This window comes from Carettochelys insculpta, chromosome 11 (assembly GCF_033958435.1).
Source record: "Carettochelys insculpta isolate YL-2023 chromosome 11, ASM3395843v1, whole genome shotgun sequence".
Lineage (NCBI taxonomy): Eukaryota > Metazoa > Chordata > Testudines > Carettochelyidae > Carettochelys > Carettochelys insculpta.
In genome coordinates, this window is record NC_134147.1 from 48,655,644 (window position 1) to 48,682,474 (window position 26,831).

The 26,831-nt window shown below is 45.0% G+C and overlaps 1 protein-coding gene across 8 annotated transcripts in view; it reads right to left on the reverse strand.

Annotated features, from left to right (window-relative positions):
- PXK (PX domain containing serine/threonine kinase like) overlaps positions 1 to 26,497 on the reverse strand; it is a 78,083-nt gene extending 51,586 nt beyond the window's left edge. For 3 of the 8 annotated variants that reach the window (XR_012646982.1, XM_075005428.1, XM_075005430.1), the window contains exons 1-4: positions 26,218 to 26,496; positions 6,957 to 7,007; positions 5,176 to 5,223; positions 385 to 571 (exon numbers count right to left, since the gene is read on the reverse strand). Coding sequence is in view for 5 of the 8 variants with exons in the window: in XM_075005428.1 (XP_074861529.1) it covers positions 385 to 571; positions 5,176 to 5,223; positions 6,957 to 7,007; positions 26,218 to 26,319 (388 nt within the window). In the remaining 3 variants the exon portion in view is untranslated. Of the gene's footprint in view, positions 1 to 384; positions 572 to 2,828; positions 2,947 to 5,175; positions 5,224 to 6,956; positions 7,008 to 26,217 lie in introns of those variants that run through there. The other 5 variants (XM_075005427.1, XM_075005429.1, XR_012646983.1 and 2 more) reach the window with 4 other exon arrangements.
- Between the last annotated feature and the right edge of the window lie 334 nt (positions 26,498 to 26,831).

Sequence of the window (26,831 nt, forward strand, 5' to 3'; positions counted from 1 at the left end):
ACAAAGTACTCAACAAAGCTGAATCAGTTCCCTGGGTTTCTTAGCTCACTGGTCTAGCTTAAGTGCACTGGTACGACTCTATGGGAGCAGTTTAAACATTTCCCCTTGTTATATTGCCTCATACTGACGCTCTTGGTGGTAAATGAAAACACTCAGACTTGATAACAATAAAGTTAATGCGCAGATCTGCTTCATGACAGACGGCATGTAGGCACTTCTGAGTCAATTCACTCCTCCCTGCCATAAATTCCTCCTCACAATTTGTAGGATGAACTTGGTCCCCTGTGTCTGGAAAAGGAAATAAATTTCTCCTGTGCCCTTTCTTCAGCAACTATTAGGCACAAAAATTTAATTATTAATGCAGTTTTACAATCCTTTACTTACCAGTATAGTTTGCAGAGTAATTGGTGGGATCCAAGAATTTCTTTACCAGTTCACAATTAGACAGTATGTGATTGGTAGTAATGACATGGAGATAGTTCTGGAGTCCCTTTTGTCTTTCAGCTATGAATTCACGATCCATATTCCCAATCAATTTTTTGGGAGGAAGAGGTAGACTTAGAGCTGAGATCTTAAAAAGAAAGGAATGACATCATCATCAAAAACTCCCTCTTTCAATGTTTTATGGAGGTAAACAATTAAGCAATAAAACACTAGCTTTGTGCTCTTCTAATAACCAGGTAAAGTCTTCCCCCGCCTTATGAGGGTAATTCGCTCCTGAAAAACCCCTCTAAGGGCGAATTCTCGTAGGTCGAAAACATAATTACCATTAATTTCAATGGGAAAAAATTGAATGAATTCCTGAGCCCCAAAATTTACACCCATTTACGCTAAAACACCACCAAATCCCATTAAAATCAATACCATTACTTCAACAGTTAACATTAGTTATCATAACACAACCTAACAAGGCATCTTCCCTTCATTAATTACAGTACAAAAAATGAGGAGGGAGATCTGCCAGGAAGCCAATGCCGCCTTGTTTTGCATCACCACCAGGATGCGGTGGCTGGGCTGCAGTAGGAAGCTCCCCGACCCTTTCTGTCCCTCTACTCTCTGATCTGTGCACCTTGATAATATTTTTGTGATTTGTCAACCGTGGTTACTATTTTTGGTTCTCTGGGCCTTACATATTGAGTCTGTTCTGGTATGGCTATGATCTGAAGAAGTGGGTCTGTCCCATGAAAGCTCATCACCTAATAAATTATTTTGTTAGTCTTTAAATTGCTACTGGACTGCTTTTTTGTTTTGTTTCAGAAACAATTTTCACAGCATGCCTGTGTCATTGCACAAACCAACATTACATCCTAGTGTCTTCTCTTGACAAGCTTTCATCTCTCCTTGTTAACATGGGCATAGATTGTTTATAGGTTCTAAAATCATCCCGATTTAAAGAAGCAACTACCAATTAAGGCTCTTACGTTGCTATTTCAGTTATATGAGCTATGCTTCACATCCCTTCTCAAATTCTTGCTTTGTGATGTTGTACAGATGAAGGTGCTATGTTTGACCCCAGCGGTACTACTTTCCAGTGTTGGGTCACTATCTATCCCTTACCTACACACTGTGAGACTTTAGTTTATGATCAGTAAATGCTTCATAAACATCAGATAATGCAGAAATACACATTGTTTTAAAGAAATCAAAAGGTTGTGTCTGAAAAACACAAGTGTAAGTTGAAGGCAGTATTTCCATCTACTTATATCATATGAATGGATATAAAATAAATTACTCCTCTTTCCACCTCATTTCTGTTATGCAAATCAAAGTAGATGCCCCACCGGTACTGAGCCTTCATGGGAGAAGTCCTTAAGAAGCCAGATGCTTGTGTCAAAGAGGCCTATAGAGTCAGCAGGCAAAGGATTCCCTGTTCTGTAACGGCAATTCTGAATAGGCCTGGCAAACTCATTACACCTAACATCCCATGTCCATAGTATTTATCCCTAAAGAATACAATTTAAGATCCTGAATTAAAGCCAGTATCACATTGATCATCCATATCACTGTGCAATGAGCATACAAATTCCATGTCAGAAGTTGCAGGTACACACAAAATATATTCCAAAAGAGTATGAATCAAGTTAAGAGTTGACAAGCAGGTTTCTATCAGACAAAAGGATACATATTCACCTGCCCGCCTCAGTTCACATGCAAATCAAATAATGGAACTCTATTTGCATTCACAGTCAACAAAGTCAGCATACCAGAGAACAGAGAGGGTGGGGGAAGGGAGGGCATCCTGGCTACAGAAGCAAGACAGTGAACTTTGGGGGCTATAAGAAGGTAACAAAAGGACATCTCTGTCCTTCAGCACCTGGGAACAATAAACTTGGTATTCCAGTGACCAGCCAGTGCCAGGCTAAGAGTCACAGGAGAATGCTTCAAAAGGGTTTGGAAACCAGGGCACACCCATTAACTTGCAAAGCATAATGTGGGCTAGCATTAGCGGGAGGAGACAGCATTGCAGAAAAAGGAAGTCGCAAGTGAACAACTTCTTTTCTAAAGAATATAGTTTGGTTGTTGAGGAAACAGCTCCCAGTGCAGCTCTCAAGTACTCAAAATGGAAAGTGGAAAGATCAGAGTGTTTGGTGATTTAGTTCCTCAATTCAGAAAAACAAATTTGAATAATTTAAGATAACCCCAGTACTTTGACCTTGGACTTCTGCAACCTCACTTGCCAAATCACAAGAGGGACCGGGATCATATTTACTTAACTCCACATCAAATCACAAGAGGGACTGGGATCATATTTACTTAACTCCACTTCAGTGAGCCCATCATCTTGCAAAGATTTATGTACGTGTATCAAGGCCTAGGGGAATACTTACTCTGGCCCTAATTCAGCAATATGAGAGGTAATGCACCCATTGCAGCCAGTTGGATTTATTTGTCAGAGAAGGGCCACTGCTGTAACACATTCTGTGTCTAAGGTAGCGAATGGATCCATTCAAAATTTTCTGCAGGTTCACAAATAAAAAAAAATGAAAACCACAGGCTTAATATCATTTTAGGGACTCCTACTTCCCCCTGTGCTCCAAGTTCTATACTGAACCTCTAGAGAATATGTTCTTACTCCTCCTGGTTTACAAAGAGCCGAGAAGTGTTTTACTAAGCATACTGTATTGTTTTCATCTTCTTCCATCTCCTGTTATTTACTGAGCCATGCCCTGAAAAACAAGAAGCTGAACATGGCATGAGCATTTGGGCTTAACAGGCTCCCTAGCTGGAGCATCTGTCTACCATCTCACAATAACAATTCCAGATGTTTCTGCCAATGCCACTGAAAGAAACACACAGCAGTTCCCCAGAACTCTTATTCCTTCCACACAAGGAATCTCTCTCTCTCTCAGGTGTCCCCATAATGCAGTTATTCCATTAGAGCTTTGTACAATATATTACATCAGCTCTTTACCAGGCAGAGGTATTGTACACATCTGCCAATAGGGACAGACAAAGGAGGCATTTGCAAAGGAGCCTGGTGTTGCATAGGAGCCCGGAGCTCCAGCTACTGATGCTGTTATTTTGAAAGGCTGCAGCAGCGCTGCTCTGCCACTCTGCAGAGCTCTGGGGACAGATGGCAGCACTGCCATCTGAGTGGTGCTAAGGGCTGACTGCCCTAGGCCCTGCCCCTTCCACCCATGGTCCGCTCCTTCCTGGGGCAAGGAGCTGCCCTCACCTCCACCATTGCACTAGGGGCCTTTGTGATTGTTGGCCCTGCTAGTACTATAGATAGCAATTTTGTCACAAGCACGCTGCATTTCTCACTCCTAGGAAGTTGTATGTAAGTCAAAGAACAGCGACTATCCACCCACAGAGGATGAAAAGGGAAAACCATAAGACTTGTGCATTCCGTAAGATTTTCTTTTCCTGCTCATAGAGGTTGTTTTTAAAATTGCTCTGTTCCCATATACTGAAAAAAGTCTGGAATCCAGTCATCCCCTGCTGAAGCCACATTTGGGCTGAACACAACTAACGCATGCCAAGATATACACAACATAACAGAGCAGTCTTGTACATACTATGCTGTGTCAGTACATGGGGGCCCATGTTTGGATTCTGTACTCAGGCCAAACTCCCAGTTAGGTCAATGAAGAGAGTGGGAGTTTCTCCAGATTAAGGAGTGAAGAACTGAGCCACATAAGACAAAGAAAGAAAGAAAAGTTGGCCAATTAATAGTGATCATACATTATCTTCAGTGCGAATTCAGAGCAGATGGATCACCACAAAGAACTCAATAAAGTTACACATGCTTAAATTACATCTGAATTTGGTCCAAAGCGTATCTTCTATTCTCTACATTGTCATTCCTGCTTCTATATTTAGTGCTGCTCAGATTTTGAGCACAGTTCAACATACTTGGCCATTCTTGTTCACTATACTTCAAAAAGTGGTCAGGTTTTCAAAACCAACTAGGAAACGAAAACCGGAAACAGTCAAGTTTCTGCCAACACAGTACATGTGACAGAAGAAAGAAAAGAAGAAGTAGCAGATAAAAATCTTTACTGTTCACCCCATATGTTAATTCTCTGGTGCTAACATAAGAAATCCTGGAACCACAAGCATCCTTCCCATAAACATTAGTCTCTGGCTATCCATCTCCCCACACACACTTTGTCATTTCCTAAGCAAACTAAAAGAAACTACTGTCCTAAAAGAAAAGGAAATAAAAACAAACGGTCAATTCAGTGGTTAACTGAGAAACCCTTTGCAATGATACAGAAATCCATCACATGATAAGCAGCATCTGAAAGTGCTTTTAGAGGTGGACAAAATGACATACATAGCACTTCTGTCCTGAATTAAGATGGTAAGTATGTACCTACATTTTGCAAAAGCCAAAGAAAGGATAACAATAGTGCACTAAACCAGAAAGTCACAGGACTGAAGAGAAAGATACAATATCTGCCCATCTCCTGTCTTTAGATTTATACCAGTCATACAGAGACTATAGCCAACGTTTCCCATGGCAAAAGCCCAGAATACTGCAGCATTTCTACTTGTTCAGAGATATCAGTTTTGTAATCTTAAAATTTAAGTAAGCTCATTTTCAACCACATAAGTTTGATGCTTTCTTTGGTCTCTTCATTGTTCTGTACAAAGAAAGCAGTTGATTTTAAATACAATATAATCCATCAATTAGCATTATACTTGGGTATCAAGGGAAAGAAATCTTACCTGCAAACTACTATTCAGCAAATCAAAGTCACTGTATCTTCTCACAATCTGCAAAACAAAGGCAATACTGAAGCAACACACTGGCTTTTATCTTGTGGTAACTAAACTACTTGAGGGAAACAAACCCTCCTTGGAATTTTGGTTACACTAAGCTTCTAAAGCTTAGTGTAAAGCTTTATAAATTCTAAAGCTGAATAAATTCAAGACTGCTGGGTTTATACCGCAGGCTAGGGGTATGCCAGCAAGTGGCGAGAGAGGAGTAACTGGCTGTGGTGTCAAACCTTGCAAGAAGCAGAGATTCCCAGGCCAGAAGGTTACACTGTAATCTAGTCTGTCTTCCTGCATAACACAGGACACACAACTTCCCCTTCCCCACTCATGCCCCCAAAACAGTCAGAGCAGAGCTGCTAGAAAATCACCCAATCTCTATTTAACAAAAAAATCTGTCAATGATAGAGAATGCAACACAATGCTTGGTAAATTATTTCAGTGATCACTCACTGTTAAAACACACACCTTATTTCCAGTCTGAATTTGTCTAGCTTGAACATCCATGAATACAGCTAACTGTAATATTATATTTTAGCAGTTTCACTAGAGATGTAGACACCTTCCCATTTTCCCATCTGAGAGGCAAAACTGCTTCAAGAGCACAGATTCAAAACTTAACTTGACCTTCCCCTAAACATCTCTATCAGGCAGCAGTGGAGTCTCACCAGTTCTACACAGGCTATTACTTATTTTTATTACCACACAGCCAAGAAAAGACCGTAGTATGTACCACTGCTTGCTGGGAAGCAGGTTCTGGAAGACTAATCAATCCTTCTAATTTAAATTTTAAAGCATTACCATGTATAAATACTTGCACTTGAACCCACTGCAGAGATTATTCTTTTTTGACCTAGAACATCCACAATGGCAGAAGACAAGGCCTTTTGTAACAACCACAGCCCCATGGATCTTCTAAGATTAAGAGGTCAGACAAAACATTCCTCAAACAATCACAACTTTGAGAATTTTTGGCTAAATATGGAAATAGAAAGTTTAGTCAAGGAAAAAAGAAGCACACAACAACTTGCTTCCAAAACTAAAGCAAACAGTGTAAAGCATCCTCCATGATTCTATCTACTGAAGATAAATGACTAAAGAAATTGGAAAGCATGTTAGAAAAAAGCATGTAAGAGATCAACGAGAGGACTTTAGTTTCTGTGGCAATCCTGCCCCTGGACGTAGAACAACAGAACTGACTCACCAAACTTTACTCATGGAACCTGCCCACTGCTGTTGACAAAAGTAGTCCCACAGACAACTGGTAACAGTGCGCATAAAATAGACCCTAGGTGTTGTATCTTAGGTCATATAAGAAAGCAGGTCACATGCACTCATTATCTGGGAGACCTGAATATAGAAATAAAGCCTTCATGCATGGTAATATAGATATTAGAAACAGTTTGTGACGAAACACATTCAAGGTAGAATTAGACTACCCAGGATGAACCCTAGTCTTTTCCTAGGTACTGGGGAGGTGGAGACAGAAATGGGTGTGCCCTCACTTTGACCCCACTCCCCAACCTGCTCAGTGCTTCTGCCAAAGAGCCGAGGAAGCCCCTAAGTATCGACCCTGATCCCCAACAGGAAAGACAGATGGTAAAGGGAGCTGCCAGTGGAAGAGATGGGGAATAACTCCCACTTACCCTGGCCAAGAGACCTACAAATCTGTAACCCTCCTCTGCATAGGAAGGCCTTTTGTTTAAGCAAACAAAAATTTAAAAAGCGATTACCTGCCAATTGTTTTCCAGGGAAATCCCTCTCTGCACACGAATTATGTATTCCTAGAAACAAAAGGGAAAACAAATAAGAAAGAACAAAATTGTTAGAAACAGGAAGCAGTGACTCACAAAGAAATGTGAATGCAGAGTCAGCCTTCTCTTTGTAATGGCCTTTCATTAGATCACAGTGAAGTCTGGAAACATTCAGAAATGGTGAAAATTCTGATCTAGATTTTGAACCTCTGAGCTAGGAAGTTCTCTGATCTGGGGTGTTGTTCAGACCCATCTCTAGAACACATTTAGGGCAACCAGCTTTCTAACTGCAGAAAACCAAATCTCTTTGTCCTCATCCATTCTCCAAGGCCTTGGCCCTGCTCACTCCACCCTCTCTCCCAGCCACCACTTGCTCATTTTCACTGGGCTGAGAAAGGGTTGGGGTGTGGGAGGGGGCGAGGACTCCGGCTGGGGGTGCAGACTCTTAGTTGGGGCTGGGGATGAGGAGTTTGAGGTGCAGGAGGAAGTGAGGGCTGGGGCCAAGAGATCTGGAGTGTGGGAGTGGGCTGGCATGGGAGAGGGTGCAAACTCTGGGATGGTGTTCCAGTGCAGGAGGGGGTTCCAAGTTGGGTCAGGGGCTGAAGGGTGGAAGGGGCTTTGGCATACAGGCTCTAGGCAGTTCTGTAAGGTGAGGTTCATAGCCAACCTGACCCCAGGCCTCAGAAGCTGCTCTGCCTGCCATGAACCCCAGATCCATGCTTCAACCAGCACACGGAGGACAAAAGTTTTTTCTATTCTCTAAAACAGGGGGAAGGAGGGAGGGTGGGTGCGCGCAAGGAGTTCCCTGCTAGTCTCTCTCACATAGGGCTTGTCTACACTGTTTTTTTCCCCCCTTAAAAAAAATAAAGGCCCCAAGGCGTTCACACAGCCCAGAAGGATAATTTGAGATGACGGTTTTTCTCTCAATACCAGAGAGGTAGCCGTGTTAGTCTGTAGCTGCGAGAACAACAAGTAGTCTTGTGGCACCTTATAGACTAAACAGATATTTTGGAGCATAAGCCCTCATGGGCAAAGACCCGCTTCATCAGATGCATGAGTGGGGGGGGGGGGTTTCAGAGGGGTATTTAAAGAGTGGGGTCCCAGTAAGAGGGAGGGCCAGAGCTGACAAGGTCTATTCAGCAAGGTGGGCCTCATCAGCTCTGGCCCTCCCTCTTACTGGGACCCCACTCTTTAAATACCCCTCTGAAACCCCCCCACCCACTCTTGCATCTGATGAAGCGGGTCTTTGCCCACAAAAGCTTAAGCTCCAAAATATCTGTTAGTCTATAAGGTGCCACAAGACTTCTCGTTGTCCCTCTAAATAGTTACTGAAGTTCTGTGAATCACTTTTGCCAACTCCCTGCCCTGCCAACTCCCCACCCTTCAAGGCCGGAAAGGAATAGATAGCACTGCTATTATCAGCTCATGTGAAGGCTCCTTTTGCAATGCTGTGGCTGTGAACTGTGACTGTGAATGAGAATGAACTGTTTCACAACGCCATGGCTGTGTGAATACAACTTTCCAACATTACTTATTTTGGCATTAGAATGTGGAAATAAACCTGCAGTGTAGACATAACCACACACACCCTGCTCTAGCTCAATGGTCTCCCCAGCGTAGCCAAAATCACAGCGACTATTTCTTTCCTCACCCCCTTGCCACCAACCAGACAAACATTCTGGTCAGCTTTGATGACTGGAGCTGCCTCAGCCCCTATTCCACTGGGCCTTCTGGTCGAAAGCCAGGCACCCTAAGCAATGAAAGATTCAAGTATAATTATAAGTGCATACAGGCTTCTGAAACATTTAAGCACTTAACCTTCACTTAAGGAGAAACAGTATTGAGTACATATGCTCTTGTCATTTCAGCCAGTAAAAGATGGAGAAAAATCTGTTCCCTAAAGATCTAACTTGAAGACATCCCCTGGAATTACAGCCACCTTCACAGGTGAACAAACTCCAGTTCATCATTCCCAAATTTATTGCCACTCATTTTGCATTCAGCAGCAGTTATTATGGAAAGCTTGCAGGGGTGGGGGGAAATTAATGGGTTAAATGCAGTATAATAGGCTTAAATAACCAGCACACTTCTAACAGCAACGAAGAGTCCTGTGGTACCTTATAGACTAACAGAAAAGTTTTGAGCATGAGCTTTCGTGAGCACAGACTCACTTCATCAGATGCTGGTCTTGGAAATCTGCAGGGCCAGGTTTGGCCCTGCAGATTTCCAAGACCAGCATCTGATGAAGTGAGTCTGTGCTCACGAAAGCTCATGCTCAAAACTTTTCTGTTAGTCTATAAGGTGCCACAGGACCCTTCGTTGCTGTTACAGATCCAGGACTAACACGGCTACCCCTCCGATACTTAGCACACTTCTACCACTCCTGATTCAGTGTTGAACCAGAGTATATTTAATTATTGTTGATTTTTTACCCACCCATTTCTCGGAATGTTCTTTTCTGTCGCTGCTTTCATTTCCACACACTGTGCCTTCTGAAACAAGTTCTTTGACACATTTTTCAAAAGTATTCCACAATAAAGTGTATTTTTGTAGGTGCTCATCTCTGCTCAGAACTAGAAAATCCCAAACCTCTCACACAGAAAGCACGCAGCTGAATGCAGTATGCCAGCACATAAAATCAGCGTAAGAATGGTTTCCACACCATTCATTCTTATTATTAATATACCCAAAGATGTTACAGTTATCTTTCCCCAAAGGAAAGCCCAGACCTTCAACTCAGTTACAACGAAAGGCAATAGAATTAACTTTGATACACCAGCATAAGAAAGAAGAGAATCCAATCCAAGACATCCACTGCTGACACAAGTTAATTTAGCAGACATTTGAGACGCCCAAGTCGGGTTTTTCCATTTCCTCATTTCTAACCCGTATCTTAGGAAATGGGAAGAAACTACTTGGTATAGACACAGACAGGAAAAGTAGTAACCACTTATTTAGCAAGTCTCAACAGAACATTAGCAGTTTCTCCAGAAGAACATAAGAGAAAGAGGATTCATGATGTTTGGTCATTCATTACTACTAGTATTTTACAGGAAGCAAAGTTATTGCCCAATCTTCCCTACTGCTCACTGTTTACACAAGGACTGACCATCGCATAGCACTGCTGAGTAATACTCTCAAGCAGGCAGAATAGAAGCTGATTCCATTCCATTATTTGCTAGGGAAAGTAGAAAAATTGATTTGATCAATACAATACTGTTCTTTCTAGAATAAGCTACCAATGGCACAGCTTCATGCCCTTATCGTCCTCCCAACACACTAACCCCATCACCACATCAAAATTCTGTAGATGACAGACTCGGATCAAAAAAACAAAACCACCACAATGATTTTACATGTCCCCTTGCCCCAGCCAGCTACTTTTTACCATGAGGCCTCTTCTGCCACAGCAATCAGGTCTCCCACAACATGAGATGCAGGGAGAGACCCCATTGCAGGGGGAAATTGGTGACTGTGTTTGAAGAGGGAAGCAATCCTGTAACAAGCATCTAAGTCATCCCCTGGCACAGAAGCAAAAACTGACCCCAGCACTTGCTTTGCCAATGCCTATAGGGTAGGGCTAAAATGATGTTTTGTCACCTGTCCCCACAGATTACCCCAGAGGCACAGATAGAAAGAAAAGAAGTGACAGGAGGGTGGGTAAGAAAAACTACTTCACCAGCCCTTAAAATCATGTTTGCACGACTGGTAGTAAACCTATGGATGGTTCCGTGAAAAAACATGTTTCGATAAAATCATGTTAATTGGCATCAACTATGCTCCCATCCTTTAACTCTCTACAAACTACATCCTGCATCAGTCCTTCATTAATTTCATGTTAATCTCAGGCAAAAATCACAGGATTTAGACACCCATGACATCCCATTTACCTGTCTTAAATGTTGAAACAGCATTCTTTCTCCCCCCCGAACCTCTGAGATTTCTCCAGCCTTCCCATATTTGCTAAATATCATCTTTAACCACTCAGAGAACTCAGCCAATTCTTCTAAAACTCCTGGGTGCAAGTTAACTGGTGCTGAAGATTTAAAAATGTTTAACTTCAAATTTAGCAGTTGCAGTTTACCATCCACCCCAATTATGGAAACAGACTGAGATAAAACAAAGATAGCAGCAACTCTGCTGGGACAACACAAAAGGATGTTGGCAGGGACCTCACAAACTTTTAGATAGTTAGGTCTTGGCTCAGATAAACACCTACCATTTCCACAAATAAATCACTACTAAGTAGCTTCCGAATAGGATCCTTCATTGGCTCCTCCTCTGCTTAATATGAAGGAGGTTTGAAAAGCTGACAAAGAGGTAGGGAAATCCTAGTCAGCTTCAGTTAAAGCTAAATGCTTATCAGTGGCCCAAAAAAGGCTTTTCAAGCTTCCAGGTTTTAAAGTGTCTGTAGAGTCTCATAGCCATAGGGTTGGAAGAGACCTCAGAAGGTCATCAAGTCTGACCCCTTGATCAACTAAGTCAGCCAGAACTTTTTCAAGCTAGGACTTAAAAACATCTAAGGATGGAGATTCCACCATCTCCCTAGGCAACCCAATTCCAAAGCTTCACCACCCTCCTAATGAAATAGCTTTTCCTAGTATCCAACACAGATCTCACCTACTGCCAATGGAGACCACTGCTCCTAATCTGTCAGCTGTCACCACTGAAAACAGCCTCTCTCTATCCTCTTTCGAGCCCCTCTTCAGGTAGTTAAAGGCTGCTAGCAAATCCCCCCTGCCCTCACTCTTCTCTTCTGCAAACTAAATAAGCCCAGATCCCTCAGCCTCTCCTCAGCAGTCAGACTACAATAAACTAGAAGGGTAATGTCGTGTGGGGGCAATACTTACCACTTGTCACAGTGAGCCTTACTGCGTAATGTTGGCTGCCCATCTCTGCTCATTTGACAACCAAACCCTAAGGCAATTCCCAATCAATTTGTGAGCAGGCCCAGTGCCCACCTAACAGATAGCATGGAGTAATAGCTACCTGAAGTTCATGCAGGTGTACCAGGACTGGCTAATAAGGGCAGAATTGCTAATTGGGAAGTCAATGGAGCAGTTATTGTGGCACTTCTAGGCTGACAGTCAAAGGATGTATTTGCCATTGACAACCATCCCGCTCTGTGCTACATTTATTTTTATGTATAAATGCAGGGGGGTTTCTGCTGGAGCACCACAGAATGGCATTCTGGCACCTTTCTCCCCCAGCACCACCATTTTGCACAGCAGCTGGGCAGCTCCAAGCTGCAAATAGTTCATCCAATATGCTCCCCAGCAGTGGGGGGTGGTGAAATGCGGCTCAGTAGAGGTGTACACATGGAGTGCCCCTCCCTCTGCTCCATGCATGCACAGCTCCTGATGGGAGCTACTCCTTCGGTCCCAGCCTGGCTTCTGCAAACATGGCTCTGTCCAGGAGCTGCATGGCTCCTGATGCCCCTGCATGGTCCCAGAAGCCCGCCATGGTCCTGGAGACCCAGTTTGGCACTTGCATGGCTTCAGCATCCCAGCACAGCTCTAGTTGGTGCAGCCCCTGCAGCAGCAGGTCAGTAAGTTGCCAGCATTCACTTGCAGGGGAAGGAAGAGGGCTGGGGGTACCTGGCTCTGGGAAAGCAGGAGGGTTGGGGGTGGTGGTTTGGGACTGCAGGGGGCGGGGTTAAGCTTGGGGGAGCTTTGAGGCTGGAAAGGGTTAAGCTGCCTGGTGGCGGGTGGAGGGGAGGTTTGTGCCTGCGAGAGGTTGCGCACCCTGGGGATAGCGATGGGGTGGTTTGGGGCTGCGTGGGGTGTTAAGTCTGGAGGGGGAGCAGTTTGGAGCTGTGAAGGTTTTAAGCGTGGGGACAGTTTGGGGCTGCAGGGGGTTAAGCCTGATGATGGGGTGGGGGACAGTTTGGGGCTTAAGTTCCAGCACCCTTTTTTCCTAAGAAAAAAGCACTATAGAAATGAAAGGAGTTTTCAGAGTTTGACTCCATGAGAATTCCCACAACAATGATGAGGGAAGATGGGGAATGGAGTTTTGACAGTTCAGTTCAGCCTCCTCATGTAAAGCCGCAGAGTGCAGTTGCATGGGGATACTTTCAAATTACTCTGAGTTGTTCAGCCAGCTGCAATTGTCACCATACAGTGAAGCTTTATTTTGTAGTGTATTGGGTAAAAGCATATCACAAAATGTCTTCAAAGTTAATGAAATTAATGACAGAACAGAGAGAGAAGTATAGAGAAGGGACACAGTTATGTTTCCCACTGACATTGGAGGGAGAATTGGTCAAGAAGAAAGACTTTTCACTGGAAAATACCCTCTGGATAAATTGGTATCTCTGGTCAGGATGGGCTTCCTGTTCACAAAGTAGGCAGACACTCAGTATCCTAGAAGTTAAAGTACTTATCTTCAGTACTAGAAACATGGGTTCAGGCTCCTAAACGGTTAAAGGAAAAGCTTGAACCTGGGGTCCTTGAATCATAGCCAGGGGATCACCATAGCTGTGTCTACACGTGCACGCTACTTCGAAGTAGTGGCACTAACTTCGAAATAGCGCCCGTCGCGGCTACACGTGTCGGGCACTATTTCGAAGTTAACTTCGACGTTAGGCGGCAAGACGTTGAAGTCGCTAACCTCATGAGGGGATCGGAATAGCGCCCTACTTCGACGTTCAACGTCGAAGTAGGGACCGTGTAGACGATCCGCGTCCCGCAACGTCGAAATTGCCGGGTCCTCCATGGCGGCCATCAGCTGGGGGGTTGAGAGATGCTCTCTCTCCAGCCCCTGCGGGGCTCTATGGTCACCGTGGGCAGCAGCCCTTAGCCCAGGGCTTCTGGCTGCTGCTGCGGCAGCTGGGGATCCATGCTGCAGGCACAGGGTCTGCAACCAGTTGTAGGCTCTGTGTATCTTGTGTTGTATAGTGCAACTGTGTCTGGGAGGGGCCCTTTAAGGGAGCGGCTTGCTGTTGAGTCCGCCCTGTGACCCTGTCTGCAGCTGTGCCTGGCACCCTTATTTCGATGTGTGCTACTTTGGCGTGTAGACTTTCCCTCGCAGCGCCTATTTCGATGTGGTGCCGCGCAACGTCGAAGTTGAACATCGACATTGCCAGCCCTGGAGGACGTGTAGACGTCATTCATCGAAATAGCCTATTTCGATGTTGCTACATCAAAATAAGCTATTTCGATGTAGGTTTCACGTGTAGACGTAGCCCATATCTGCCTATTTTACTTCCACATTCATGTATCTGTTCTCCCATCCTCCTCTCCTCCACCATAAGAAAAACTTCAAAAGGTATGTTTCATACTAAGGTGGAAGGGAGATTTCTTTCCAAAATCTCAGCAGCATTCACAGAAGGAGGAAGAAAAAAGAAAAAAACACTTCCCACCCATGGGGAACTATGAAGGGAGTCATGGGTCGTGTCTACACGTGCCCCAAACTTCGAAATGGCCACGCAAATGGCCATTTCGAAGTTTACTAATGAAGCGCTGAAATGCATATTCAGCGCTTCATTAGCATGCAGGCGGTAGCGGCGCTTCGAAATTGATGCTCCTTGCCGCCGCGCGGCGCATCCCGACGGGGCTCCTTTTCGAAAGGACCCCGCCTACTTCGAAGTCCCCTTATTCCCATGAGCTGATGGGAATAAGGGGACTTCGAAGTACGCGGGGTCCTTTAGAAAAGGAGCCCCATCTGGACCAGATGCGCGGCGGCAATCCGCATCAATTTCGAAGTGCCGCTGCCGCCCGCGTGCTAATGAAGTGCTGAATATGCATTTCAGCGCTTCATTAGTAAACTTCGAAATGGCCATTTGTGTGGCCATTTCGAAGTTTGGGGCACGTGTAGACACGGCCATGGAGACACAGATACACAGGCAGGCTCCTCCAGACAGCAGCCTCTTGCTCCCAAATAACAAGAGGACTGTGTGGCCAGAGACCCCCATGGATATTGTCCCATGAGCAGAGGGAGCAGACAAACCACTCCAAGGACACACGGTATGCTGAGGTAGTACCAAAGAAGCAGTATTCCAACACCAAGGATTCCAGGAACTGGGCTATGAACATAAAACCAATCCTATGATTATTTTAACACATGAAACGTTTTTTAAAAAAATTATAGACTAATGGGGTGGAAGGGATCTTAGGAGGTCATCAAGTCCAACCCCCTGCTCAAAGCAGGGCCAATCCCAACTAAATCATCACAGCCAGGGCTTTGTCAAGCGAGGACCTAAAGACCTCTAGAGATGGAGAGTCCAACACCTCCCTAGGGAACGCATTCCAGTGCTTCACCACTCTCCTACTGAAAGAGTTTTTCCTAATATACAACCTAGACCTCCCTGATACTAGTTTAAGAACACTGAACTATTTTTAATAAGGGGTTCTAAAAAACCCATTTTAAATGCTTATTTGAGAAATCTTCTAGTATGGAAAGTAACCACAATCATAAAGACTGCTTAGACCTATAGATTCTTCTTTAATAAGAAGAGGCAAAGAACAGTGTATGTTTACGATTACACAACTCATGATTCTGGGGCATCTGGCATTGGCCACAGTTGGAAGACAGGATACTGGGATAGACAGACCTTTGGTCTGAGCCAGTACAACCATTCTTATGTTCCTATCATCTAACAACAAGCAGTCCCGTACCACCTTAGAGACTAACACATTTATCATCTAAGACACTGAGGACACTAAGCGATGCCTATGTACAACATAAACAATGCCATTCATATCAGCTGTATATTTATACTTATGCTGTACATGCCAGTCCATAAATAAGTTATGAAAAAAGGCCACTGCAGAAGAAAAACTAGGGACACATATTGAAATTTACCGAACAAGAAAAGCATTTTGGCCAGAACAAAAGAAAAGTGCTGTCCCTTTTTACGAATAGGAACAATTTGCTGGTTCTCCTGTATTAATGCAAATTGTTTTGAATGTTAGTAAAGGATGCACTTAGAACAGGAGCAAACAGAATCCATTAAGGTGACAAGCACCTTGGACTCCTACAGACTGTACAAGCATTAGGTGAACCCTGCACTTTGCAGAATTGATCCTAGAGACTGTAAACAGATTCAGTCGGTATAAATTGTAAGCTCTCCGGCCAGGGACTCTTCCTGTGTGTTCAGCAGCCAACACTATTCGGCTGCCACCCTCACTCAAGTGCCAGTGATACCAATAACAATAATTAGCAGCGAGTGCTATTGGAACCCTTCTTGCTGATAACACTAAAATAAGTTGTGCATTCAACTGTCAGGTATCTTTTAAGCTCTGACTGTACTTTACCAAACTGCACTGGGCTCTGTCTGAGGTTTTTTCCCCAACACACACAACTCAGGAGGTTTTATTAAGCTAAATGTCACTTTTAATGCTGATTCCATTGTATGGTCAAAGCAACAAACAAACAAAAAACCAAGAACACACATGCTAGGAAAAAAAGGCTGAATTCATTGCAAATTAATGCATCAGGATCTACAAAAGTTTCTAAAACAACTGAGATTCTCTCCCTTCCTAGAGTTACAGCTTTTGGAAAATGTAGCTCTGATTCTGTACTACTTAACAAGAGAGATTACAAAATTTGAATCATTGAAGTGAACTGAATGGATGATTACATCTTTAGTGTCCCCATTAACTGTTACTCACAAAAGAAAAGCTTTCAAAAGTATATCTTAAGGAACTATTTCAGCTTTCAACATCTGGGCAACCTAGAAGCACCAGGGTAACTGAAGGGCAAATTCCACTTCACTGTTGTAATTTCAATGTACAGTCATCAAACAGGGAAAAGAACGGATCACAAAGAGGACGTGCATGTATACCCATTAATGGTTTTACTATTTTAAATCATTCTGGAGCTAGCAGGTTCAGGCACGCAACTCCATCGTCAGAGAATATCAAGCAAGAGACTCATTTCCCATGTAAGCCTTAAAAAGCAAGATTATAAAAGCAAGTCCTCATCTACAGATAGACTGAGGGTTCTTTTACATCACAAAATAGCTGACATACATTAAAACGTTTATGTCGAAAAGGCCTGTGCTGTCAGAACACGGTATCTTTACAGTAGGCCATTTAGACTGTAGGTCTACACTACAACAGAAGGTCAAATTGAGGTACAACAAGAAGTCCTGTGGCACCTTATAGACTAACAGATATTTTGGAGCATAACCTTTCGCAGGCAAAGACCTGCTTCGTTAGATGCTTCGTCAGATGCATGAGGTACACAATTCCAGCTACACTAATTATGTAGCTGAGCTGATGCACCTTAATTCAGGCTTCCACGTCATCTCCACTGAGGAAGGTCAACAGGAGTGTTTGTTCCCGTCAACTTCCATTCTCCTAATGAGGGGCAGGACCCATACCCACACCCTGCAAGTATGAGTTAGCACACCCCTACCAGGCATGCTAAATCGAGCTCTGGAAGACTGACCACGGCAGACACACTCCTATACCAGTATTTTACTTTAAAACACATTTGACATAATTTTGCTCAGATTGAAAGGGAATTCAAGGATAGGAAGATTTTTGCCTACTACAGAAATGACACCCATTTTCAGTTCACTACTATTGTCTGATATGCTAAGAGCAGATCTTGCAACAAGACCACTATCCTCACAGGAAGCTATGTGACATGTTAGTCACGAGGGTTAATGCGCTACCAGAAGAGACTTGGATATTACAATGATGAGTGTGGTATAAGAACCTACAAAGAATAAAAGTCCCAATGAAACCCACGCACATCCAGTTGCAGGATCAAGCTTTATACCTGGGGGTAATATGAAGTGCCATTGAAATGATGAAATACAAATTAATGTGATGGTCAAAATTAAAAGTGTGCACATGGTAAATATCGAGTCAGAATTATCTGTGTCCAATCATACAGTGAGAAGTTCCAAAATTTTTCATCGCATTCAGTCCAAAAAGAGACTCTAAAAATCAGATCTATACAACCTCACTTAGCCACATCCAGATGAAGTGCTTTCATTCCACAAGCAAAACAATCTATATATATGTGTGTTGAGTTTTTTGTTTCTGTATAGAAACTTTAAAAAAAAAAAAAAAAACAAGCTTGTTTTCGTTTGAGAGAGAGAGAGGTTGTCTCCTCACTCTTCACTAGCAATAAAGATTGAGCAATTGAGTCAGCTGACAATTTTGCTGCTGCAGCATAAAGTTGAAGAGAACCCCCACGTGTACTAGCTCCACAGTGGTATCTAACATTGGATCTTTGAAGCAGATATGGTTTCAATGACACAAGGGAAGCCAGTCTGCTGTGCAAATGTAATTTTTGTAGTCATTTTCTAGCCATTGTTCTGACAGACTAACGATAACCCTTGGTACAAGTTTAAGATGTTTGTGTACATTTTCTGTAGAGAGACAATTACTTTTATTACCATGAATTGCAGACTTTTGACAAGACATTTACCAGTTTCATTCCCTCTTAGGGTTCTGGCTATTCAAACATATGTAGTGGGGTCATTCATGCTGTAGTTTCCTTCTCATTTACTAGAAACAGGATTCTGTCTGCTGCCAAAAGTAGAACTCTAGTCAATGCTATTAAATTTACATTTCCCCATTATTTTAAGTGTCACACTATCCATACTTGTACTTGACATAACTTAACAGAAGCAGGCCAATCCACTAGAAGACTTCAAGAAGCCCGGGGAACAAACAAGAGGAATTAGAGGCCCTGGAACAGTATAAGTAGTATGAAGTGATTGGAATAACAGAGACTTGGTGGGATGATTCTCATAACTGGAGCACAGTCATGGAAGAATATAAACTGTTTAGGAACGACAGGCGGGGGAGAAAAGGAGGAGTTGTTGCACTCGGTGTGAGGGAGTATTATGATTGCTCAGAGCTCCAGTGTAAGGAGGGAGAAAAGCCTGTAGTGCGTCTGTGTTAAGCTTAGAGATGGAAGCAAGAGAGGTGATGTTGTAGTTGGTGTCTGCTATAGACCCCCAGATCAGGGAGATGAGGATTTCTTCAGACAGCTAAGTGAAGCTTCCAAATCACAGGTCCTGGTTCTCATGGGAGACTTTAATTGTCCAAACATTTGTTGGGAGACCAATACAGCAGCACACAGACAATCCAGGAAGTTTTTGGAGAATGTTGGGGATAACTTCCTGGTACAGCTGCTGATGGAACTGACCAGGGGCCATGCACAACTTAACCTGCTGCTCACAAACAGGGAAGGACTAGTAGGAGAAATAGAAGTTGGGGGCAACCTGGGCTGCAGTGATCATCAGATGGTAGATTTCAGGATCCTTTCAAAAGGAAGAAACGGGAGCAGTAATATACAGACCCTTGATTTCAAAAGAGCAGACTTTGACCCCCTGAGAGAACTGATGGGCAGGATCCCCTGGGAAACAAAGATGAAGTGGAAAAGCATTCAGGAGAACTGGCAGTATTTTAAAGAAGTCTTGCTGAAGGCACAGGAACAAACAATCCCGCTGCATAGTAAGAAACACAAATATGGTAGGCAACCAGCTTGGCTTAACAGGGAAATCTTTGGTAAGCTTAAACTCAAAAAGGATACATATGAGAAGTAGAAACTTGGACAGATGACTAAGGAGGAGTACAAACACACAGCTGGAAAATGCCAGGCAGTAATCAGGACAGCAAAGGCACAACTGGACTGCAGCTGGCAAGGGATGTGAAGGGTAAAAAGAAGGGTTTCTACAGGCATGTTAACAATAAGAGGGTTATCAGGGAAGGTGTGGGGCCATTACTGGATGAGGGAGGTAACCTAGTGACAGATGATGCAAGAAAAGCTGAAGTACTCGATGCTTTTTTGCCTCAGTCTTCACAGACAAGGTCAGTTCCCACACTACAGTGCTAGTCAATGTGGTATGGGAAGGTGGAGGGCAGCCACGGGTGGGGAAGGAACGAAGTAAGAGCTACTTAGAAAAACTAAATGTACACAAATCCATGGGTCTGGATTTATTGCACCCAAGGGTACCGAAGGAATTGGCAGTTGTCATTGCCAAGCCTTTGGCCATTATATTTGAAGACTCTTGCAGATCGGGAGAGATTCCAGATGATTGGAAAAAGGCAAATGTAGTGCCCATCTTTGAAAAAGGAAAGAAGGATAATCCAGGGAACTATAGACCAGTCAGCCTTAGCTCAGTACCTGGGAAAATAATGGAAGGGATCCTCAAGGAATCCATTTTGGAGCACTCAGAAGAGGGGAAGTGATCAAAAGTAGTTAACATGGATTCACCAAGGACAAGTCGTGCCTGACCAATCTGATCAGCTTCTGTGATGAGGTAACTGACTCTGTGGACATGGGGAAGTCAGTGGATGTGATAATACCTTGACTTCAGCAAAGCTTTTGCTCCATTTCCCACACCAGTCTTGCCTATAAGTTAAGGAAGTATAGATTTGATACATGGACTATAAGATGAATAGAAAGCTGGCTGGATGGTCGGGCCCAAGAGCTCAATATCTGGATGGTGGTTGGTTTCACGTGGAGCACCCCAAGGCTTGGTTCTGGGGCCAGTGCTGTTCAATATCTTTATTAATGACCTGAATGAGAGACTGGATTGCACCCTCAGCAAGTCTGCAGGTAACACCAAGCTAGGGGGAGAGGCAGATACGTTGGAGGGTAGACATAGGATCCAGAGTGACTTGGATAAATTGGAAGATTGGGCCAAAAGAAATCTGATGTGGTTCAACAAGGAGAAGTGTAGAGTCCTGCACATAGAATGGAAGACTCCCAAGAACAGTTATAGGCTGGGGACTGACTGGCTAGGCAGCAGTACAGCACAAAGGGACCTAGGGATTATGGTAGATGAAAGGCTGGATATGAGTAAACAGTGCGCCCTTGTACCCAAAATGTCCAATGGCATATTGGACTGCATTAGGAGGAGCACTGCCAACAGATAGAGAAATTGTTGTTCCACTCTATTAGGCACTGGTGAGGCCACATCTGGAATATTGTGTCCAGTTTTGGGACCCCCAGTATAGAAAGGATGTGGATGTGCTGGAGCAGGTTCAGTGGAAGGCAACAAAAATGACTGGGGGGCTGGAGCACATGACCTATGAGGCAAGGCTGAGGGATTTGGGCTTATTTAGTTTGAAGAAAAGAAGACTGAAGGGTGATTTAATAGCAGCCTTCAACTTTCTGAAGGGGTCTTCTAAAGAGGATGGAGAGAAACTATTCTCAGTGGTAACAGATGACAGAACAAGGAGTAATGGTCTGAAGTTACAGAAGGAGAGGAGTAGGTTGGATATTAGGAAAAACTACTTCTCCAGGCAGGTGGTGAAGCACTGAAATTGGTTGCCTAGAGAGGTGGTGGAGTCTCCATCCTAGAGGTTTTTACGTCCTGGCTTGACATAGTCATGGCTGGCATGACTTAGATGAGGTTGATCCTACTTAAAGCGGGGGGCTGAACTTGACGACCTCTAGAGGTCCACTCCAGTCCAATGATTCTATTTTAAGTATCCCTATCACTAGTTTTTTGTCTTGAACTTTGTATCTTACCAACCCTAGATATTTTTCCTTGTAATTCATCACCTTTATCCTGTAGTTAATGGTTTATTCCAAACTCCGACCATTTCTAGAGCCTATAACAATTTTACACTGTATACCTAGCCTGGATATCATAGGAAAGCAACAAATTAAATCAAATCTGGACCTAAATCTTGGTTTTCAAATACTTTTGCAAACGAAAAGAGTACTGAAGAAGGTGTTTCACTTTTGATAAATCCAGTGGAAAGTTTCTAAGCAATCCTCATAGCATTTGCAGCAAAATTACTACAACATAGCACTAGGCGACTCAGAAGTTTCAGACTCAAAAGAGGAAGCTGTCTATTTTCATTGTTCAAACAAAGATGTAAGATTTAAAACAAATAAATTGATTTCTTCACATTTTCTCCTCTAATAATCTTGAGTGTTATCAGTATCACAGAAAAGAATTTTAATTGTTAGTATTTTTAACATGGCCATCATACCCTCTTAAATTATGGACAGAATAGATTACTGGCAAACAGATTTGTAGCTCCCTTTTTGTATCTGCTACAGGGCAATTCTAATTTGTGAAGATTCCGATCTCCATGTATTTCTACAAAATAATCACATTTATAGCCAGGATCTCTCCCTTTTGGGGATTTTACCTGAAAAGCCTCAAGAGGGTTTTATTTAGTCTTCCTATTAATAAACATAACACTCTAGGTCTTCATTATGTCAGAAATACAACAAAATGCAGCTGTTCCTCCCTCAAGATGCCCTGACATTTACTTCTTCTGGAAGGGAATCCTACAGCTACACTTGGGATCTGTTATCGTAATTTAACTTCTCCATAAGAGTCCAAATCAGATGCACTATGCGTCAATCAGTTACTTCCTGCTCCCACCCAGTTTCCCAGTTCATAAGTGAGGGGATAAAGTCAGGTAAGCAAGATGACAGGATAGCGTCAAACAAGAAGGCCATGTTGTGGTGGTATCCCTATTTAGTTTTAACCATTACACCATGCTACCTCTATGTAAACTATCTGTGCTATACATATTTCAAGACCATTTTATTTTAAAATTTTAACAGTACTTCTGAAATGAAAACTATTTTGAAATGAAAACTATTTGAAATACACGAATCTCAAGCAGCTTTTAAATCAAAAGCACAGTGCTACAGGTTGAACTTCTGTAATCCAGAACTAGCAACATCCGTAATCCAGCACGATTTTAGTTAGCCAAACAACCACTTACCATGGACATGGCCAAGTTTCCTGTGGTCCCATAAGTTTGTTTTCAACCACCAGTCTTGGCTCTTACAGAGTTCTGTGCTTTGTTTAGCTGCAAGTTACTGGCTTTTTGTTTTCTAAAAGCCCAGTAAGCAGTGGAAGAGTTAGTAATGTTCTAGACAACACTGACCTCCCATGGTTCAGCAAATTCTTTTGTTCCACGTTGGTCAGGTCCCAAAGGTGCCAATTTAGAGGGGTTCAATCTGTACAGCTCTATGATCTTTTGTGCATTTGTGGCTAATAGCAAACTTAATTGCTATTAGAATTTTCCCCAATACACATTAACAACATGGAAGTACAAAGACAAATGATCAAAGGGTTGCAATGCTTGCTACCGAGATCCCACACAGTATTTGGAATAGAAAAGTGCTTTCTGCTGAGCAGAACTCTCAGTCTCTCTCTTTACTTCAATTCCTGCTGGAGAGTCAACCAAAATAGCCTGTCCCACGAAAGCTCACCACCTAATAAATTATTTTGTTAGTCTTTAAAGTACTACTTGACTGCTTTTTTGTTTTCATGACAAAAGCAGTTTCTTTGGTCTTGAAGTTCATACCTCCACACTAGCAACTGACAATGGGCCACATTCTCCCTGACTGAACTGACTTGGTTTCTCCTCTCTTGATATTCACAACTCCACATTAACTGCCAATAATGGGCCACATCCACCCTGACTGAATAGACCTTGTCAGCTCTGGCCCTCCCCTTTACTGAGACTCCCTCATTAAATGTTCCTCTGAAATCTGCCCCTCTCTCATCTGATGAAGAGGGTCTTTGTCCAGAAAAGCTTATGATCCAAAATATTTGTTAGTCTGTAAGGTGCCACAGGACTTTTTGTTGTTTTTGAAGATACAGACTAACTCAGCTACCTCTCTGATACTCACCTCAGTTTACTAAAACACAGGTAAAAGGTAAAGGGTATCTAACATAGCTTTGGTTATAATACAAGCCTGAACACAGCTCCGAGTTCAGAGCCCTGGCCTTGTAAATAACTAGTCATGACTTCTGAACTCACGGATACCTTTGAAAAGATTCCCCATAGCTAGCACTATGTGTTCAGAGGGAAACTGCTTTGCAAAAGTTAGTCCCATAAACTTCCAATTTGAGCTCCTGAGACAGAAAGCACTGTAACAGTACAAATCTGCACTTTTGATCACATAGTATGCTTATTAACTATAAATATAGCATTAATTGCCTCTAAGGTCATTCGTGTTATAGCATTTGCCATACCAGGAAAACAGACTCCTGCTGCTGTGATGTGTGTGCATCTAAACAATGAGTAAGGCTGAAGGACACACCCCTCAGCGTTCAAAACAAGTCTAATACCAAGGCATCTGCTACTTTGGAAGTGCACCTGGCCTCATCTCTTACATCCTCATTCCCTCCTAAGTGGGAAAAAGATCTGAAACACAACATACAGATCTCTTTTTCTCCGATTCTATGCCATGATACTTGCTTGATAATGCCATGATAAACACAGTCTTTTAAAAAATATAGTTATATTCCAAGAAAGGGCCTATAAAATAGAATTATGGAATTCCATTGTTGTTGTATATCAGTGACTCCAGACCAATTCTGGTCAATTGTTAAGAAAATGGTGCCTGGTAAATATATCACAGGAAAATGAGCCTATGAGGTGAAAGTCAAACTAGGTTCCTTCTGGCTAAGCCTCAAACTCACCCCTTGTAATAATGAAACAAAAAAGCAGTCATGTAGCACTTCAGATCTGAAGAAGCAGGTCTGGTCCCATGAAAGCTTATCACCTAATAAATTATTTTGTTAGTCTTTAAAGTGCTCCATGCCCACTTCTTTGTTTTGATAAGTAAAGAAAACACAAAGTAAAATCCTATTTTGACACCACCATGAACAGTCATAACAGGGCAGCCATAGAGGCAGATGGTCTGGGTAAAGGCTGTCTACATTAGAAGTGCTGCAGATGCACCAGTATAGCTGCCCCACTATAACATGTCTGGTGAACCACTGAGAAGTGACAGGTGTGCTGGTGGGAGAAGCTTTTCTGTCAACATAGCACTGTCCACACAGGTGCTTCAGTCAACGTAACTCACATCAAGCAAGTGAACAGCTTAGAGTGGATAACAGAAATATGGACATGAATGGCAGTATGTACAAGCCCAAATAAAACGGTTATTGACCAACACAATACAAATAATCAACACTAAGTACAGCTTTATGGCAACGTGGCTCAAAGCAAATTCATTAAGGAGGGAGGAAGTGAAGGGGCTGCACAGACAAAACCCTCCTGACTCCAGAGCCACCAAGTGAACACAGTGAGCTGCTTTGTCGGTGGCTTCTTCCCACCCAACCCCACCATCTCACTACCCACCCCAAGACTTCTATTCCCCCCCTCCCCTGTCCCCCTGGGTTCACTTCTCCCCCACACTTAATGCCATGCCAGGGCTCCCCACAGGCCCCCATCCCATACCTTCCCACCCCTCATTTCTCCCTCCCCTGACCAGGGACTTGCTTTTCCCCTCCCACTCCCTTCCTGGAGCTCTGCACTACCATTCAGGGGTCCCCATAGGCTCCGCCACCCACCCCAAACTCCCCTCTCTTGGGCAGAGGTGCACCTCCCCAATGCCCCACCCCCACATATAGGAACTCTCCCCCACCCCCTCCCAATGCCCTACTCCTCCAGACGGGAACTGCCCCCCAAATACCCCGCACCCCCCGGCCCCCATGCCCTACTCCTCCAGCCAGGAACTGCCCCCCAAATACCCCGCACCCCCCGGCCCCCATGCCCTACTCCTCCAGCCAGGAACTGCCCCCCAAATACCCCGCTCCCCCCAGCCCCCATGCCCTACTCCTCCAACCGGGAACTGCCCCCCAAATACCCCGCACCCCGCACCCCCCGGCCCCCGTGCCCTACTCCTCCAGCCGGGAACTGCCCCCAAATACCCCGCTCCCCCCGGCCCCCATGCCCTACTCCTCCAGCCGGGAACTGCCCCCAAATACCCCGCTCCCCCCGGCCCCCATGCCCTACTCCTCCAGCCGGGAACTGCCCCCCAAATACCCCGCACCCCCCGGCCCCCATGCCCTACTCCTCCAGCCGGGAACTGCCCCCAAATACCCCGCTCCCCCCGGCCCCCATGCCCTACTCCTCCAGCCGGGAACTGCCCCCCAAATACCCCGCACCCCCCGGCCCCCATGCCCTACTCCTCCAGCCAGGAACTGCCCCCCAAATACCCCGCACCCCGCACCCCCCGGCCCTACTCCTCCAGCCGGGAACTGCCCCCCAAATACCCCGCACCCCCCGTCCCCCATGCCCTACTCCTCCAGCCAGGAACTGCCCTCCAAATACCCCGCACCCCCCGTCCCCCATGCCCTACTCCTCCAGCCGGGAACTGCCCCCAAATACCCCGCACCCCGCACCCTCCGGCCCCCATGCCCTACTCCTCCAGCCAGGAACTGCCCCCAAATACCCCGCACCCCCCGGCCCCCATGCCCTACTCCTCCAGCCGGGAACTGCCCCCAAATACCCCGCTCCCCCCGGCCGGGAACTGCCCCCCGGCCCCGACCGCTCACCGTGTGCGTGTGCAGGCTCTGGCTCGCCTCGATCACGGCTGTCAGCGGCACCGTGTCGTCCAATAGCACCTTACCGGCCGGCGGCTTCTCCATGAAGGCCATGCCGGGCCGGGCCGGGCCCCGCGCCGCCGCCCGACTCCCGCCGCAGCGCCCCGCGCCGCCGCCCGACTCCCGCCGCTGTCAACACCGAGAGGCGCCGCCGCCGCGCCGCCGCCGGGTCTTAAAGCCGAACGCGCCCCGCCCGCTCGTGCCAGGGCCCGCCACACTCGGGCAGGCGGGGCCCTCCTCAGGCACTCCGCGCCCCGCCCGGGGAGAGGGCGTTCACCTCCCGCAGCCCGGGCCTCCGCGCCGGCGGGGGCGCCTCGCCTCAGCTCAGGCAGCCGGGCCTCCGCACCCAGCCGGGGGGGCTGCTCACCTTCCGCAACCAGCGCCCCCACAGCCCGGCGGGGGCGCTCACCTCAGGCGGCGGGGGGCCCCCCACAGCCCGGCGGGGGCGCTCACCTCAGGCGGCGGGGGGCCCCCCACAGCCCGGCGGGGGCGCTCACCTCAGGCGGCGGGGGGCCCCCCACAGCCCGGCGGGGGCGCTCACCTCAGGCGGCCAGGGCTTCCGCACC